Raw genomic sequence first — 20,305 nt, 5'->3', positions numbered from 1 at the left:
TCGAGCAGGGGGCTGAATGGGCCTCCTTCTGTTCCTGTGTAACAGGCTCGAGCAGGGGGCTGAATGGGCCTCCTCCTGTTCCTGTGTAACAGGCTCGAGCAGGGGGCTGAATGGGCCTCCTCCTGTTCCTGTGTAACAGGCTCGAGCAGGGGGCTGAACGGGCCTCCTCCTGTTCCTGTGTAACAGGCTCGAGGGGCTTCTCCATGTTCTGTATTATGAATTTATCGACTCAGCTCAGAGCTGGATCTCGCAGTGTCACAGAGATCTGGAGAATCGCTCACCTTCAGCATCTCCATCACAATCTCCAGCTCGCTATCCAGCATTTCCCGAAAAATCAATTTATCCTTCTCCAGCGGGGGCATCGCGACAGCCGTAAATGGTGCTGGGAGTGGCCTTACGGAGCTTCAAACAGAAAATAACAGAGACCCGGGAGTGAGTTACAGACTGGAATCTAATCGAGGGGTTCAGGGTGGTTTATATATAGAATAACAGATACCCGGGAGTGAGTTACAGACTGGAATCTAATCGAGGGGTTCAGGGTGGTTTATATATAGAATAACAGATACCCGGGAGTGAGTTACAGACTGGAATCTAATCGAGGGGTTCGGGGTGGTTTATATATAGAATAACAGATACCCGGGAGTGAGTTACAGACTGGAATCTAATCGAGGGGTTCGGGGTGGTTTATATATAGAATAACAGATACCCGGGAGTGAGTTACAGACTGGAATATAATCGAGGGGTTCAGGATGGTTTATATATAGAATAACAGATACCCGGGAGTGAGTTACAGACTGGAATCTAATCGAGGGGTTCAGGGTGGTTTATATATAGAATAACAGATATCCGGGAGTGAGTTACAGACTGGAAGCTAATCGAGGGGTTCGGGGTGGTTTATATATAGAATAACAGATACCCGGGAGTGAGTTACAGACTGGAATCTAATCGAGGGGTTCGGGGTGGTTTATATATAGAATAACAGATACCCGGGAGTGAGTTACAGACTGGAATCTAATCGAGGGATTCAGGGTGGTTTATATATAGAATAACAGATACCCGGGAGTGAGTTACACACTGGAATCTAATCGAGGGGTTCGGGGTGGTTTATATATAGAATACCAGATACCCGGGAGTGAGTTACAGACTGGAATCTAATCGAGGGATTCAGGGTGGTTTATATATAGAATAACAGATACCCGGGAGTGAGTTACAGACTGGAATCTAATCGAGGGGTTCGGGGTGGTTTATATATAGAATAACAGATACCCGGGAGTGAGTTACAGACTGGAATCTAATCGAGGGGTTCAGGGTGGTTTATATATAGAATAACAGATACCCGGGAGAGAGTTACAGACTGGAATCTAATCGAGGGGTTCGGGGTGGTTTATATATAGAATAACAGATACCCGGGAGTGAGTTACAGACAGGAATCTAATCGAGGGGTTCGGGGTGGTTTATATATAGAATAACAGATACCCGGGAGTGAGTTACAGACTGGAATCTAATCGAGGGATTCAGGGTGGTTTATATATAGAATAACAGATACCCGGGAGTGAGTTACAGACTGGAATCTAATCGAGGGGTTCGGGGTGGTTTATATATAGAATAACAGATACCCGGGAGTGAGTTACAGACTGGAATCTAATCGAGGGATTCAGGGTGGTTTATATATAGAATAACAGATACCCGGGAGTGAGTTACAGACTGGAATCTAATCGAGGGGTTTGTGGTGGTTTATATATAGAATAACAGATACCCGGGAGTGAGTTACAGACTGGAATCAAATCGAGGGGTTCAGGGTGGTTTATATATAGAATAACAGATACCCGGGAGTGAGTTACAGACTGGAATCTAATCGAGGGGTTCGGGGTGGTTTATATATAGAATAACAGATACCCGGGAGTGAGTTACACACTGGAATCTAATCGAGGGGTTCGGGATGGTTTATATATAGAATAACAGATACCCGGGAGTGAGTTACAGACTGGAATCTAATCGAGGAGTTCGGGGTGGTTTATATACAGAATAACAGATACCCGGGAGTGAGTTACAGACTGGAATCTAATCGAGGGGTTCAGGGTGGTTTATATATAGAATAACAGATACCCGGGAGTGAGTTACAGACTGGAATCTAATCGAGGGGTTCGGGGTGATTTATATATAGAATAACAGATACCCGGGAGTGAGTTACAGACTGGAATCTAATCGAGGGGTTCAGGATGGTTTATATATAGAATAACAGATACCCGGGAGTGAGTTACAGACTGGAATCTAATCGAGGGTTCGGGGTGGTTTATATACAGAATAACAGATACCCGGGAGTGAGTTACAGACTGGAATCTAATCGAGGGTTCGGGGTGGTTTATATACAGAATAACAGATAGCCGGGAGTGAGTTACAGACTGGAATCTAATCGAGGGGTTCAGGGTGGGTTATATATAGAATAACAGATACCCGGGAGTGAGTTACAGACTGGAATCTAATTGAGGGGTACGGGGGGGTTTATATATAGAATAACAGATACCCGGGAGTGAGTTACAGACTGGAATCTAATCGAGGGGTTCAGGATAGTTTATATATAGAATAACAGATACCCGGGAGTGAGTTACAGACTGGAATCTAATCGAGGGGTTCGGGGTGGTTTATATATAGAATAACAGATACCCGGGAGTGAGTTACAGACTGGAATCTAATCGAGGGGTTCGGGGTGGTTTATATATAGAATAACAGATACCCAGGAGTGAGTTACACACTGGAATCTAATCGAGGGGTACGGGGGGGTTTATATATAGAATAACAGATACCCGGGAGTGAGTTACAGACTGGAATCTAATCGAGGGGTTCAGGATGGTTTATATATAGAATAACAGATACCCGGGAGTGAGTTACAGACTGGAATCTAATCGAGGGGTTCGGGGTGGTTTATATATAGAATAACAGATACCCGGGAGTGAGTTACAGACTGGAATCTAATCGAGGGGTTCGGGATGGTTTATATATAGAATAACAGATACCCGGGAGTGAGTTACAGACTGGAATCTAATCGAGGGGTTCGGGGGGGTTTATATATAGAATAACAGATACCCGGGAGTGAGTGACAGACTGGAATCTAATTGAGGGGTTCAGGATGGTTTATATATAGAATAACAGATACCCGGGAGTGAGTTGCAGACTGGAATCTAATCGAGGGGTTCGGGGTGGTTTATATATAGAATAACAGATACCCGGGAATGAGTTACAGACTGGAATATAATCGAGGGGTTCGGGGTGGCTTATATATAGAATAACAGATACCCGGGAGTGAGTTACAGACTGGAATCTAATCGAGGGGTTCGGGGTGGTTTATATATAGAATCACAAATACCTGAGGGTGAGTTACAGACTGGAATCTAATCGAGGTGTTCGGGGTGGTTTATATATAGAATAACAGATACCCGGGAGTGAGTTACAGACTGGAATCTAATCGAGGGGTTCGGGATGGTTTATACATAGAATAACAGATACCCGGGAGTGAGTTACAGACTGGAATCTAATCGAGGGGTTCGGGGTGGTTTATATACAGAATAACAGATACCCGGGAGTGCGTTACAGACTGGAATCTAATCGAGGGGTTCAGGGTGGTTTATATATAGAATAAAAGATACCCGGGAGTGAGTTACAGACTGGAATCTAATCGAGGGGTTCGGGGTGGTTTATATATAGAATAACAGATACCCGGGAGTGAGTTACAGACTGGAATCTAATCGAGGGGTTCAGGGTGGTTTATATATAGAATAACAGATACCCGGGAGTGAGTTACAGACTGGAATCTAATCGAGGGGTTCGGGGTGGTTTATATATAGAATAACAGATACCCGGGAGTGAGTTACAGACTGGAATCTAATCGAGGGGTTCGGGGTGGTTTATATATAGAATAACAGATACCCGGGAGTGAGTTACAGACTGGAATCTAATCGAGGGGTTCGGGGTGGTTTATATATAGAATAACAGATACCCGGGAGTGAGTTACAGACTGGAATCTAATCGAGGGGTTCAGGATAGTTTATATATAGAATAACAGATACCCGGGAGTGAGTTTCAGACTGGAATCTAATCGAGGGGTTCGGGATGGTTTATATATAGAATAGCAGATACCCGGGAGTGAGTTACAGACTGGAATCTAATTGAGGGGTTCAGGGTGGTTTATATATAGAATAACAGATACCCGGGAGTGAGTTACAGACTGGAATCTAATCGAGGGTGTTCAGGTTGGTTTATAAATAGAATAACAGATACCCGGGTGTGAGTTACACACTGGAATCTAATCGAGGGGTTCGGGGTTGTTTATAAATAGAATAACAGATACCCGGGAGTGAGTTACAGACTGGAATCTAATCGAGGGGTTCGGGGTGGTTTATATATAGAATAACAGATGCCCGGGAGTGAGTTACAGACTCGTATCTAATCGAGGGGTTCGGGATGGTTTATACATAGAATAACAGATACCCGGGAGTGAGTTACAGACTGGAATCTAATCGAGGGGTTCGGGGTGGTTTATATACAGAATAACAGATACCCGGGAGTGCGTTACAGACTGGAATCTAATCGAGGGGTTCAGGGTGGTTTATATATAGAATAACAGATACCCGGGAGTGAGTTACAGACTGGAATCAAATCGAGGGGTTCAGGATGGTCTATATATAGAATAACAGATACCCGGGAGTGAGTTACAGACTGGAATCTAATCGAGGGATTTGGGGTGGTTTATATATAGAATAACAGATACCCGGGAGTGAGTTACAGACTGGAATCTAATCGAGGGGTTCAGGGTGGTTTATATATAGAATTACAGATACCCGGGAGTGAGTTACAGACTGGAATCTAATCGAGGGATTTGGGGTGGTTTATATATAGAATAACAGATACCCGGGAGTGAGTTACAGACTGGAATCTAATCGAGGGATTTGGGGTGGTTTATATATAGAATAACAGATACCCGGGAGTGAGTTACAGACTGGAATCTAATCGAGGGGTTCGGGGTGGTTTATATATAGAATTACAGATACCCGGGAGTGAGTTACAGACTGGAATCTAATCGAGGGATTTGGGGTGGTTTATATATAGAATTACAGATACCCGGGAGTGAGTTACAGACTGGAATCTAATCGAGGGTTTTGGGGTGGTTTATATATAGAATAACAGATACCCGGGAGTGAGTTACAGACTGGAATCTAATCGAGGTGTTCGGGGTGATTTATATACAGAATAACAGATACCCGGGAGTGAGTTACAGACTGGAATCTAATCGAGGGGTTCGGGGTGGTTTATATACAGAATAACAGATACCCGGGAGTGAGTTACACGCTGGAATCTAATCGAGGGGTTCGGGGTGGTTTATATATAGAATAACAGATACCCGGGAGTGAGGAACAGACTGGAATCTAATCGAGGGGTTCGGGGTGGTTTTTATATAGAATAACAGATACCCGGGAGTGAGTTACAGACTGGAATCTGATCGAGGGGTTCATGGTTGTTTATATATAGAATAACAGAGACCCGGGAGAGTGTTACAGACTGGAATCTAATCGAGGGGTTCGGGGTGGTTTATATATAGAATAACAGATACCCGGGAGTGAGTTACAGACTGGAATCTAATCGAGGGGTTCGGGGTGGTTTATATATAGAATAACAGATACCCGGGAGTGAGTTACAGACTGGAATCTAATCGAGGGGTTCAGGATAGTTTATATATAGAATAACAGGTACCCGGGAGTGAGTTACAGACTGGAATCTAATCGAGGGGTTCGGGGTGGTTTATATATAGAATAACAGATACCCGGGAGTGAGTTACAGACTGGAATCTAATCGAGGGGTTCGGGGTGGTTTATATATAGAATAACAGATACCCGGGAGTGAGTTACAGACTGGAATCTAATCGAGGGGTTCAGGATAGTTTATATATAGAATAACAGGTACCCGGGAGTGAGTTACAGACTGGAATCTAATCGAGGGGTTCGGGGTGGTTTATATATAGAATAACAGATACCCGGGAGTGAGTTACAGACTGGAATCTAATCAAGGGGTTCGGGGTGGTTTATATATAGAATAACAGATACCCGGGAGTGAGTTAGAGACTGGAATCTAATCGAGGGGTTCGGGATGGTTTATATATAGAATAACCGATACCCGGGAGTGAGTTCCAGACTGGAATCTAATCGAGGGGTTCAGGATGGTTTTATATAGAATAACAGATACCCGGGAGTGAGTTACAGACTAGAATCTAATCGAGGGGTTCGGGATGGTTTATATATAGAATAACAGATACCCGGGAGTGAGTTACAGACTGGAATCTAATCGAGGGGTTCGGGATGGTTTATATATAGAATAACCGATACCCGGGAGTGAGTTACAGACTGGAATCTAATCGAGGGGTTCAGGATGGTTTTATATAGAATAACAGATACCCGGGAGTGAGTTACAGACTGGAATCTAATCGAGGGGTTCAGGGTGGTTTATATATAGAATAACAGATACCCGGGAGTGAGTTACAGACTGGAATCTAATCGAGGGGTTCGGGGTGGGTTATATATAGAATGACAGATACCCGGGGGTGAGTTACAGACTGGAATCTAATCGAGGGGTTCAGGGTGGTTTATATATAGAATAACAGATACCCGGGAGAAAGTTACAGACTGGAATCTAATCGAGGGGTGCAGGATGGTCTATATATAGAATAACAGATACCCGGGAGTGAGTTACAGACTGGAATCTAATCGAGGGGTTCGGGGTGGTTTATATATAGAATAACAGATACCCGGGAGTGAGTTACAGACTGGAATCTAATCGAGGGGTTCAGAATAGTTTATTTCTAGAATAACAGATACCCGGGAGTAAGTTACAGACTGGAATCTAATCGAGGGATTCAGGGTTGTTTATATATAGCATAACAGATACCCGGGAGTGAGTTACAGACTGGAATCTAATCGAGGGGTTCAGGGTGGTTTATATATAGAATAACAGATACCCGGGTCTGAGTTACAGACTGGAATCTAATCGAGGGGCTCGGGATGGTTTATATATAGAATAACCGATACCCGGGAGTGAGTTACAGACTGGAATTTAATCGATGGGTTCAGGATGGCTTTATATACAGAATAACAGATACCCGGGAGTGAGTTTCAGACTGGAATCTAATCGAGGGGTTCAGGGTGGTTTATATATAGAATAACAGATACCCGGGAGTGAGTTACAGACTGGAATCTAATCGAGGGGTTCGGGGTGGTTTATAAATAGAATAACAGATACCCGGGAGTGAGTTACAGACTGGAATCTAATCGAGGGGTTCGGGGTGGTTTATATATAGAATAACAGATGCCCGGGAGTGAGTTACAGACTGGAATCTAATCGAGGGATTCAGGGTGGTTTATATATAGAATAACAGATACCCGGGAGTGAGTTACAGACTGGAATCTAATCGAGGGGTTCAGGATGGTTTATATATAGAATAACAGATGACCGGGAGTGAGTTACAGACTCGAATCTAATCGAGGGGTTCGGGATGGTTTATACATAGAATAACAGATACCCGGGAGTGAGTTACAGACTGGAATCTAATCGAGGGGTTCGGGGTGGTTTATATACAGAATAACAGATACCCGGGAGTGCGTTACAGACTGGAATCTAATCGAGGGGTTCAGGGTGGTTTATATATAGAATAACAGATACCCGGGAGTGAGTTACAGACTGGAATCAAATCGAGGGGTTCAGGATGGTCTATATATAGAATAACAGATACCCGGGAGTGAGTTACAGACTGGAATCTAATCGAGGGATTTGGGGTGGTTTATATATCGAATAACAGATACCCGGGAGTGAGTTACAGACTGGAATCTAATCGAGGGGTTCAGGGTGGTTTATATATGGAATTACAGATACCCGGGAGTGAGTTACAGACTGGAATCTAATCGAGGGATTTGGGGTGGTTTATATATAGAATAACAGATACCCGGGAGTGAGTTACAGACTGGAATCTAATCGAGGGGTTCAGGGTGGTTTATATATAGAATAACAGATACCCGGGAGTGAGTTACTGACCGGAATCTAATCGAGGGGTTCAGGGTGGTTTATATATAGAATTACAGATACCCGGGAGTGAGTTACAGACTGGAATCTAATCGAGGGATTTGGGGTGGTTTATATATAGAATAACAGATACCCGGGAGTGAGTTACAGACTGGAATCTAATCGAGGGGTTCAGGGTGGTTTATATATAGAATAACAGATACCCGGGAGTGAGTTACAGACTGGAATCTAATCGAGGGGTTCAGGGTGATTTATATATAGAATAACAGATACCCGGGAGTGAGTTACTGACCGGAATCTAATCGAGGGGTTCGGGGTGGTTTATATATAGAATAACAGATACCCGGGAGTGAGTTACACGCTGGAATCTAATCGAGGGGTTCGGGGTGGTTTATATATAGAATAACAGATACCCGGGAGTGAGGAACAGACTGGAATCTAATCGAGGGGTTCGGGGTGGTTTTTATATAGAATAACAGATACCCGGGAGTGAGTTACAGACTGGAATCTAATCGAGGGGTTCATGGTTGTTTATATATAGAATAACAGAGACCCGGGAGTGAGTTACAGACTGGAATCTGATCGAGGGGTTCATGGTTGTTTATATATAGAATAACAGAGACCCGGGAGTGAGTTACAGACTGGAATCTAATCGAGGGGTTCGGGGTGGTTTATATATAGAATAACAGATACCCGGGAGTGAGTTACAGACTGGAATCTAATCGAGGGGTTCAGGATAGTTTATATATAGAATAACAGGTACCCGGGAGTGAGTTACAGACTGGAATCTAATCGAGGGGTTCGGGGTGGTTTAGATATAGAATAACAGATACCCGGGAGTGAGTTACAGACTGGAATCTAATCGAGGGGTTAAGGGTGGTTTATATATAGAATAACAGACACCCGGGAGTGAGTTACAGACTGGAATCTAATCGAGGGGTTCAGGATGGTTTTATATAGAATAACAGATACCCGGGAGTGAGTTACAGACTGGAATCTAATCGAGGGGTTCAGGGTGGTTTATATATAGAATAACAGATACCCGGGAGAAAATTACAGACTGGAATCTAATCGAGGGGTGCAGGATGGTCTATATATAGAATAACAGATACCCGGGAGTGAGCTACAGACTGGAATCTAATCGAGGGGTTCAGAATAGTTTATTTCTAGAATAACAGATACCCGGGAGTAAGTTACAGACTGGAATCTAATCGAGGGATTCAGGGTTGTTTATATATAGCATAACAGATACCCGGGAGTGAGTTACAGACTGGAATCTAATCGAGGGGTTCAGGGTGGTTTATATATAGAATAACAGATACCCGGGTCTGAGTTACAGACTGGAATCTAATCGAGGGATTTGGGGTGGTTTATATATAGAATAACAGATACCCGGGAGTGAGTTACAGACTGGAATCTAATCGAGGGGTTCGGGGTGGTTTATATATAGAATAACAGATACTCGGGAGTGAGTTACATACAGGAATCTAATCGAGGGGTTCGGGGTGGTTTATATAGAGAATAACAGATACCCGGGAGTGAGTTACAGACTGGAATCTAATCGAGGGGCTCGGGATGGTTTATATATAGAATAACCGATACCCGGGAGTGAGTTACAGACTGGAATCTAATCGAGGGGTTCGGGGTGGTTTATATATAGAATAACAGATACCCGGGAGTGAGTTACAGACTGGAATCTAATCGAGGGGTTCGGGGTGGTTTATATATAGAATAACAGATACTCGGGAGTGAGTTACAGACTGGAATCTAATCGAGGGGTTCAGGATGGCTTTACATAGAATAACAGATACTCGGGTGTGAGTTACACACTGGAATCTAATCGAGGGGTTCGGGGTGGTTTATTTATAGAATAACAGATTCCCGGGAGTGAGTTACAGACTGGAATCTAATCGAGGGGTTCGGGATGGTTTATATATAGAATAACAGATACTCGGGAGTGAGTTACAGACTGGAATCTAATTGAGGGGTTCGGGATGGTTTATATATAGAATAACAGATACCCGGGAGTGAGTTACAGACTGGAATCTAATCGAGGGGCTCGGGATGGTTTATATATAGAATAACAGATACTCGGGAGTGAGTTACAGACTGGAATCTAATCGAGGGGTTCAGGGTGGTTTATATATAGAATAACAGATACCCGGGAGTGAGTTACAGACTGGAATCTAATCGAGGGGTTCAGGGTGGTTTATATATAGAATAACAGACACCCGGGAGTGAGTTACAGACTGGAATCTAATCGAGGGGTTCAGGGTGGTTTATATATAGAATAACAGATACCCGGGAGTGAGTTACAGACTGGAATCTAATCGAGGGGTTCGGGGTTGTTTATATATAGAATAACAGATACCTGGGAGTGAGTTACAGACTGGAATCTAATCGAGGAGTTCGGGGTGGTTTATATATTGAATAACAGATACCCGGGAGTGAGTTACAGACTGGAATCTAATTGAGGGGTTCAGGGTGGTTTATATATAGAATAACAGATACCCGGGAGTGAGTTGCAGACTGGAATCTAATCGAGGGGTTCGCGATGGTTTATATATAGAATAACAGATACCCGGGAGTGAGTTACAGACTGGAATCTAATTGAGGGGTTCAGGGTGGTTTATATATAGAATAACAGATACCCGGGAGTGAGTTGCAGACTGGAATCTAATCGAGGGGTTCGGGATGGTTTATATATAGAATAACAGATACCCGGGAGTGAGTTACAGACTGGAATCTAATCGAGGGGTTCAGGGTGGTTTATATATAGAATAACAGATACCCGGGAGTGAGTTACAGACTGGAATCTAATCGAGGGGTTCGGGGTGGTTTATATACAGAGTAACAGATACCCGGGAGTGAGTTACAGACTGGAATCTAATCGAGGGGTTCAGGGTGGTTTATATATAGAATAACAGATACCCGGGAGTGAGTTTCAGACTGGAATCTAATCGAGGGGTTCAGGGTGGTTTATATATAGAATAACAGATACCCGGGAGTGAGTTACAGACGTGAATCTAATCGAGGGGTTCGGGGTGGTTTATATAAAGAATAACAGATACCCGGGAGTGAGTTACAGACTGGAATCTAATCGAGGGGTTCAGGCTGGTTTATATATAGAATAACAGATACCCGGGAGTGAGTTACAGACTGGAATCTAATCGAGGGGTTCGGGGTGGTTTATATATAGAATAACAGATACCCGGGAGTGAGTTTCAGACTGGAATCTAATCGAGGGGTTCAGAGTGGTTTATCAATAGAATAACAGATACCCGGGTGTGAGTTACAGACTGGAATCTAATCGAGGGGTTCGGGGTGGTTTATATATAGAATAACAGATACCCGGGAGTGAGTTACAGACTGGAATCTAATCGAGGGGTTCGGGGTGGTTTATATATAGAATACCAGATACCCGGGAGTGAGTTACAGACTGGAATCTAATTGAGGGATTTGGGGTGGTTTATCAATAGAATAACAGATACCCGGGAGTGAGTTACAGACTGGAATCTAATCGAGGGGTTGAGGATGGTTTATATATAGAATAACAGATACCCGGGAGTGAGTTACAGGCTGGAATCTAATCGAGGGATTTGGGGTGGTTTATCAATAGAATAACAGATACCCGGGAGTGAGTTACAGACTGGAATCTAATCGAGGGGTTCGGGGTGGGTTATATATAGAATAACAGATACCCGGGAGTGAGTTACAGACTGGAATCTAATCGAGGTTCGGGGTGGTTTATATATAGAATAACAGATACCCGGGAGTGAGTTACAGACTGGAATCTAATCGAGGGGTTCGGGGTGGTTTATATATAGAATAAAAGATACCCGGGAGTGAGTTACAGACTGGAATCTAATCGAGGGGTTCAGGGTGGTTTATATATAGAATAACAGATACCCGGGAGTGAGTTACAGACTGGAATCTAATCGAGGGGTTCGGGGTGGTTTATATATAGAATAACAGATACCCGGGAGTGAGTTACAGACAGGAATCTAATCGAGGGGTTCGGGGTTGTTTATATAGAGAATAACAGATACCCGGGAGTGAGTTACAGACAGGAATCTAATCGAGGGGTTCGGGGTTGTTTATATATAGAATAACAGATACCCGGGAGTGAGTTACAGACTGGAATCTAATCGAGGAGTTCGGGATGGTCTATATATAGAATAACAGATACCCGGGAGTGAGTTACAGACTGGAATCTAATCGAGGAGTTCGGGATGGTCTATATATAGAATAACAGATACCCGGGAGTGAGTTACAGACTGGAATCTAATCAAGGGGTTCAGGGTGGTTTATATATAGAATAACAGATACCCGGGAGTGAGTTACAGACTGGAATCTAATTGAGGGATTTGGGGTGGTTTATATATAGAATAACAGATACCCGGGAGTGAGTTACAGACAGGAATCTAATCGAGGGGTTCGGGGTGGTATATATAGAGAATAACAGATACCCGGGAGTGAGTTACGGACTGGAATCTAATCGAGGGGTTCAGGGTGGTTTATATGTAGAATAACAGATACCCGGGAGTGAGTTACAGACCGGAATCTAATCGAGGGGTTTGGGGTGGTTTATATATAGAATAACAGATACCCGGGTGTGAGTTACAGACTGGAATCTAATCGAGGGGTTCGGGATGGTTTATATATAGAATAACCGATAACCGGGAGTGAGTTACAGACTGGAATCTAATCGAGGGGTTCAGGATGGCTTTATATAGAATAACAGATACCCGGGAGTGAGTTACAGACTGGAATATAATCGAGGGGTTCGGGGTGGTTTATGTATAGAATAACAGATTCCCGGGAGTGAGTTACAGACTGGAATCTAATCGAGGGGTTTGGGGTGGTTTATATATAGAATAACAGATACCCGGGAGTGAGTTACAGACTGGAATCTAATCGAGGGTGTTCAGGTTGGTTTATAAATAGAATAACAGATACCCGGGTGTGAGTTGCAGACTGGAATCTAATCGAGGGGTTCAGTGTGGTTTATATATAGAATAACAGATACCCGGGAGTGAGTTACAGACGGGAATCTAATCGAGGGGTTTGGGGTGGTTTATATATAGAATAACCGATAACCGGGAGTGAGTTACAGACTGGAATCTAATCGAGGGGTTCAGGATGGCTTTATATAGAATAACAGATACCCGGGAGTGAGTTACAGACTGGAATATAATCGAGGGGTTCGGGGTGGTTTATGTATAGAATAACAGATTCCCGGGAGTGAGTTACAGACTGGAATCTAATCGAGGGGTTCGGGGTGGTTTATATATAGAATAACAGAGACCCGGGAGTGAGTTACAGACTGGAATCTAATCGAGGGGTTTGGGGTGGTTTATATATAGAATAACAGGTACTCGGGAGTGAGTTACCGACTGGAATCTAATTGAGGGGTTCGGGATGGTTTATATATAGAATAACAGATACCCGGGAGTGAGTTACAGACTGGAATCTAATCGAGGGGTTCGGGGTGGTTTATATATAGAATAACAGATACCCGGGAGTGAGTTACAGACTGGAATCTAATCGAGGGGTTCAGGGTGGTTTATATATAGAATAACAGATACCCGGGAGTGAGTTACAGACTGGAATCTAATCGAGGGGTTCGGGGTGGGTTATATATAGAATTACAGATACCCGGGAGAGAGTTACAGACTGGAATCTAATCGAGGGGTTCGGGGTGGGTTATATATAGAATAACAGATACCCGGGAGTGAGTTACAGACTGGAATCTAATCGAGGGGTTCAGGGTGGTTTATATATAGAGTAACAGATACCCGGGAGTGAGTTACAGACTGGAATCTAATCGAGGGGTTCGGGGTGGGTTATACATAGAATAACAGATACCCGGGAGTGAGTTACAGACTGGAATCTAATCGAGGGGTTCAGGATAGTTTATATATAGAATAACAGATACCCGGGAGTGAGTTACAGACTGGAATCTAATCGAGGGGTTCGGGGTGGTTTATATATAGAATAACAGATACCCGGGAGTGAGTTACAGACTGGAATCAAATCGAGGGGTTCAGGATGGTCTATATATAGAATAACAGATACCCGGGAGTGAGTTACAGACTGGAATCTAATCGAGGGATTTGGGGTGGTTTATATATCGAATAACAGATACCCGGGAGTGAGTTACAGACTGGAATCTAATCGAGGGGTTCAGGGTGGTTTATATATAGAATTACAGATACCCGGGAGTGAGTTACAGACTGGAATATAATCGAGGGATTTGGGGTGGTTTATATATAGAATAACAGATACCCGGGAGTGAGTTACAGACTGGAATCTAATCGAGGGGTTCAGGGTGGTTTATATATCGAATAACAGCGACCCGGGAGTGAGTTACAGACTGGAATCTAATCGAGGGGTTCAGGGTGGTTTATATATAGAATTACAGATACCCGGGAGTGAGTTACAGACTGGAATCTAATCGAGGGATTTGGGGTGGTTTCTATAGAATAACAGATACCCGGGAGTGAGTTACAGACTGGAATCTAATCGAGGGGTTCAGGGTGGTTTATATATAGAATAACAGATACCCGGGAGTGAGTTACTGACCGGAATCTAATCGAGGGGTTCAGGGTGGTTTATATATAGAATTACAGATACCCGGGAGTGAGTTACAGACTGGAATCTAATCGAGGGATTTGGGGTGGTTTATATACAGAATAACAGATACCCGGGAGTGAGTTACAGACTGGAATCTAATCGAGGGGTTCGGGGTGGTTTATATATAGAATAACAGATACCCGGGAGTGAGTTACAGACTGGAATCTAATCGAGGGGTTCGGGGTGGTTTATATATAGAATAACAGATACCCGGGAGTGAGTTACAGACTGGAATCTAATCGAGGGGTTCAGGGTGGTTTATATATAGAATAACAGATACCCGGGAGTGAGTTACAGACTGGAATCTAATCGAGGGGTTCAGGGTGGTTTATATATAGAATAACAGATACCCGGGAGTGAGTTACTGACCGGAATCTAATCGAGGGGTTCATGGTTGTTTATATATAGAATAACAGAGACCCGGGAGTGAGTTACAGACTGGAATCTGATCGAGGGGTTCATGGTTGTTTATATATAGAATAACAGAGACCCGGGAGTGAGTTACAGACTGGAATCTAATCGAGGGGTTCGGGGTGGTTTATATATAGAATAACAGATACCCGGGAGTGAGTTACAGACTGGAATCTAATCGAGGGGTTCAGGATAGTTTATATATAGAATAACAGGTACCCGGGAGTGAGTTACAGACTGGAATCTAATCGAGGGGTTCGGGGTGGTTTAGATATAGAATAACAGATACCCGGGAGTGAGTTACAGACTGGAATCTAATCGAGGGGTTAAGGGTGGTTTATATATAGAATAACAGACACCCGGGAGTGAGTTACAGACTGGAATCTAATCGAGGGGTTCAGGATGGTTTTATATAGAATAACAGATACCCGGGAGTGAGTTACAGACTGGAATCTAATCGAGGGGTTCAGGGTGGTTTATATATAGAATAACAGATACCCGGGAGAAAGTTACAGACTGGAATCTAATCGAGGGGTGCAGGATGGTCTATATATAGAATAACAGATACCCGGGAGTGAGCTACAGACTGGAATCTAATCGAGGGGTTCAGAATAGTTTATTTCTAGAATAACAGATACCCGGGAGTAAGTTACAGACTGGAATCTAATCGAGGGATTCAGGGTTGTTTATATATAGCATAACAGATACCCGGGAGTGAGTTACAGACTGGAATCTAATCGAGGGGTTCAGGGTGGTTTATATATAGAATAACAGATACCCGGGTCTGAGTTACAGACTGGAATCTAATCGAGGGATTTGGGGTGGTTTATATATAGAATAACAGATACCCGGGAGTGAGTTACAGACTGGAATCTAATCGAGGGGTTCGGGGTGGTTTATATATAGAATAACAGATACTCGGGAGTGAGTTACATACAGGAATCTAATCGAGGGGTTCGGGGTGGTTTATATATAGAATAACAGATACCCGGGAGTGAGTTACAGACTGGAATCTAATCGAGGGGTTCGGGGTGGTTTATATATAGAATAACAGATACTCGGGAGTGAGTTACAGACTGGAATCTAATCGAGGGGTTCAGGATGGCTTTACAAAGAATAACAGATACTCGGGTGTGAGTTACACACTGGAATCTAATCGAGGGGTTCGGGGTGGTTTATTTATAGAATAACAGATTCCCGGGAGTGAGTTACAGACTGGAATCTAATCGAGGGGTTCGGGATGGTTTATATATAGAATAACAGATACTCGGGAGTGAGTTACAGACTGGAATCTAATTGAGGGGTTCGGGATGGTTTATATATAGAATAACAGATACCCGGGAGTGAGTTACAGACTGGAATCTAATCGAGGGGCTCGGGATGGTTTATATATAGAATAACAGATACTCGGGAGTGAGTTACAGACTGGAATCTAATCGAGGGGTTCAGGGTGGTTTATATATAGAATAACAGATACCCGGGAGTGAGTTACAGACTGGAATCTAATCGAGGGGTTCAGGGTGGTTTATATATAGAATAACAGACACCCGGGAGTGAGTTACAGACTGGAATCTAATCGAGGGGTTCAGGGTGGTTTATATATAGAATAACAGATACCCGGGAGTGAGTTACAGACTGGAATCTAATCGAGGGGTTCGGGGTTGTTTATATATAGAATAACAGATACCTGGGAGTGAGTTACAGACTGGAATCTAATCGAGGAGTTCGGGGTGGTTTATATATTGAATAACAGATACCCGGGAGTGAGTTACAGACTGGAATCTAATTGAGGGGTTCAGGGTGGTTTATATATAGAATAACAGATACCCGGGAGTGAGTTGCAGACTGGAATCTAATCGAGGGGTTCGGGATGGTTTATATATAGAATAACAGATACCCGGGAGTGAGTTACAGACTGGAATCTAATTGAGGGGTTCAGGGTGGTTTATATATAGAATAACAGATACCCGGGAGTGAGTTGCAGACTGGAATCTAATCGAGGGGTTCGGGATGGTTTATATATAGAATAACAGATACCCGGGAGTGAGTTACAGACTGGAATCTAATCGAGGGGTTCAGGGTGGTTTATATATAGAATAACAGATACCCGGGAGTGAGTTACACACTGGAATCTAATCGAGGGGTTCGTGGTGGTTTATATACAGAGTAACAGATACCCGGGAGTGAGTTACAGACTGGAATCTAATCGAGGGGTTCAGGGTGGTTTATATATAGAATAACAGATACCCGGGAGTGAGTTACAGACAGGAATCTAATCGAGGGGTTCGGGGTTGTTTATATAGAGAATAACAGATACCCGGGAGTGAGTTACAGACTGGAATCTAATCGAGGGGTTCAGTGTGGTTTATAAATAGAATAACAGATACCCGGGAGTGAGTTACAGACTGGAATCTAATCGAGGGGTTCGGGGTGGTCTATATATAGAATAACAGATACCCGGGAGTGAGTTACAGACTGGAATCTAATTGAGGGATTTGGGGTGGTTTATATATAGAATAACAGATACCCGGGAGTGAGTTACAGACAGGAATCTAATCGAGGGGTTCGGGGTGGTATATATAGAGAATAACAGATACCCGGGAGTGAGTTACGGACTGGAATCTAATCGAGGGGTTCGGGATGGTTTATATATAGAATAACCGATAACCGGGAGTGAGTTACAGACTGGAATCTAATCGAGGGGTTCAGGATGGCTTTATATAGAATAACAGATACCCGGGAGTGAGTTACAGACTGGAATATAATCGAGGGGTTCGGGGTGGTTTATGTATAGAATAACAGATTCCCGGGAGTGAGTTACAGACTGGAATCTAATCGAGGGGTTTGGGGTGGTTTATATATAGAATAACAGATACCCGGGAGTGAGTTACAGACTGGAATCTAATCGAGGGTGTTCAGGTTGGTTTATAAATAGAATAACAGATACCCGGGTGTGAGTTGCAGACTGGAATCTAATCGAGGGGTTCAGTGTGGTTTATATATAGAATAACAGATACCCGGGAGTGAGTTACAGACGGGAATCTAATCGAGGGGTTTGGGGTGGTTTATATATAGAATAACAGATACCCGGGAGTGAGTTACAGACTGGAATCTAATCGAGGGGTTCAGGATGGCTTTATATAGAATAACAGATACCCGGGAGTGAGTTACAGACTGGAATATAATCGAGGGGTTCGGGGTGGTTTATGTATAGAATAACAGATTCCCGGGAGTGAGTTACAGACTGGAATCTAATCGAGGGGTTTGGGGTGGTTTATATATAGAATAACAGGTACTCGGGAGTGAGTTACCGACTGGAATCTAATTGAGGGGTTCGGGATGGTTTATATATAGAATAACAGATACCCGGGAGTGAGTTACAGACTGGAATCTAATCGAGGGGTTCGGGGTGGTTTATATATAGAATAACAGATACCCGGGAGTGAGTTACAGACTGGAATCTAATCGAGGGGTTCAGGGTGGTTTATATATAGAATAACAGATACCCGGGAGTGAGTTACAGACTGGAATCTAATCGAGGGGTTCGGGGAACAGATACCCGGGAGTGAGTTACAGACTGGAATCTAATCGAGGGGTTCGGGGTGGGTTATACATAGAATAACAGATACCCGGGAGTGAGTTACAGACTGGAATCTAATCGAGGGGTTCAGGGTGGTTTATATATAGAATAACAGATACCCGGGAGTGAGTTACAGACTGGAATCTAATCGAGGGGTTCAGGATGGTTTATATATAGAATAACAGATACCCGGGAGTGAGTTTCAGACTGGAATGTAATCGAGGGGTTCGGTGTGGTTTATATATAGAATAACAGATACCCGGGAGTGAGTTTCAGACTGGAATGTAATCGAGGGGTTCGGGGTGGTTTATATATAGAATAACAGATACCCGGGAGTGAGTTACAGACTGGAATCTAATCGAGGGGTTCGGGGTGGTTTATATACAGAATAACAGATACCCTGGACTGAGTTACAGACTGGAATCTAATCGAGGGGTTCAGGGTGGTTTATATATAGAATAACAGATACCCGGGAGTGAGTTACAGACTGTAATCTAATCGAGGGGTTCAGGATAGTTTATATATAGAATAACAGATAATCGGGAGTGAGTTTCAGACTGGAATATAATCGAGGGGTTCGGGGTGGTTTATGTATAGAATAACAGATACCCGGGAGTGAGTTACAGACTGGAATCTAATCGAGGGGTTCGGGGTGGTTTATATATAGAATAACAGATTCCCGGGAGTGAGTTACAGACTGGAATCTAATCGAGGGGTTTGGGGTGGTTTATATATAGAATAACAGATACCCGGGAGTGAGTTACAGACAGGAATCTAATCGAGGGGTTCAGGGTGGTTTATATATAGAATAACAGATACCCGGGAGTGAGTTACAGACTGGAATCTAATCGAGGGGTTTGGGGTGGTTTATATATAGAATAACAGATACCCGGGAGTGAGTTACAGACTGGAATCTAATCGAGGGGTTCAGGGTGGTTTATGTATAGAATAACAGATACCCGGGAGTGAGTTACAGACTGGAATCAAATCGAGGGTGTTCAGGTTGGTTTATAAATAGAATAACAGATACCCGGGTGTGAGTTACAGACTGGAATCTAATCGAGGGGTTCAGGGTGGGTTATATATAGAATAACAGATACCCGGGAGTGAGTTACAGACTGGAATCTAATCGAGGGGTTCGGGGTGGTTTATATACAGAATAACAGATACCCGGGAGTGAGTTACAGACTGGAATCTAATCGAGGGATTTGGGGTGGTTTATATATAGAATAACAGATACCCGGGAGTGAGTTACAGACAGGAATCTAATCGAGGGGTTCGGGGTGGTTTATATAGGGAATAACAGATACCCGGGAGTGAGTTACGGACTGGAATCTAATCGAGGGGTTCGGGATGGTTTATATATAGAATAACCGAAAACCGGGAGTGAGTTACAGACTGGAATCTAATCAAGGGGTTCAGGATGGCTTTATATAGAATAACAGATACCCGGGAGTGAGTTACAGACTGAAATATAATCGAGGGGTTCGGAATAGTTTATTTCTAGAATAACAGATACCCGGGAGTAAGTTACAGACTGGAATCTAATCGAGGGATTCAGGGTTGTTTATATATAGCATAACAGATACCCGGGAGTGAGTTACAGACTGGAATCTA

The 20,305-nt window shown here is 43.5% G+C and overlaps 1 protein-coding gene across 1 annotated transcript in view; it reads right to left on the bottom strand.

The window, feature by feature from the left end:
* LOC140399626 (probable N-acetyltransferase 14) overlaps window positions 1-20,305 on the bottom strand; it is a 99,013-nt gene that overhangs the window by 9,114 nt on the left and 69,594 nt on the right. The window contains exon 2 of the mRNA XM_072489163.1: window positions 282-402. Within this exon, the coding sequence (XP_072345264.1) occupies window positions 282-362 (81 nt within the window). The 5' untranslated portion in view covers window positions 363-402. The remainder of the gene's footprint in view (window positions 1-281; window positions 403-20,305) is intronic.

The sequence above is a fragment of the Scyliorhinus torazame genome, chromosome 23, assembly GCF_047496885.1.
Source record: "Scyliorhinus torazame isolate Kashiwa2021f chromosome 23, sScyTor2.1, whole genome shotgun sequence".
In the NCBI taxonomy this organism is placed as follows: domain Eukaryota; kingdom Metazoa; phylum Chordata; class Chondrichthyes; order Carcharhiniformes; family Scyliorhinidae; genus Scyliorhinus; species Scyliorhinus torazame.
Note: the sequence above shows the minus strand (reverse complement) of the source record. Positions and strands in the feature narration are given on the sequence as shown.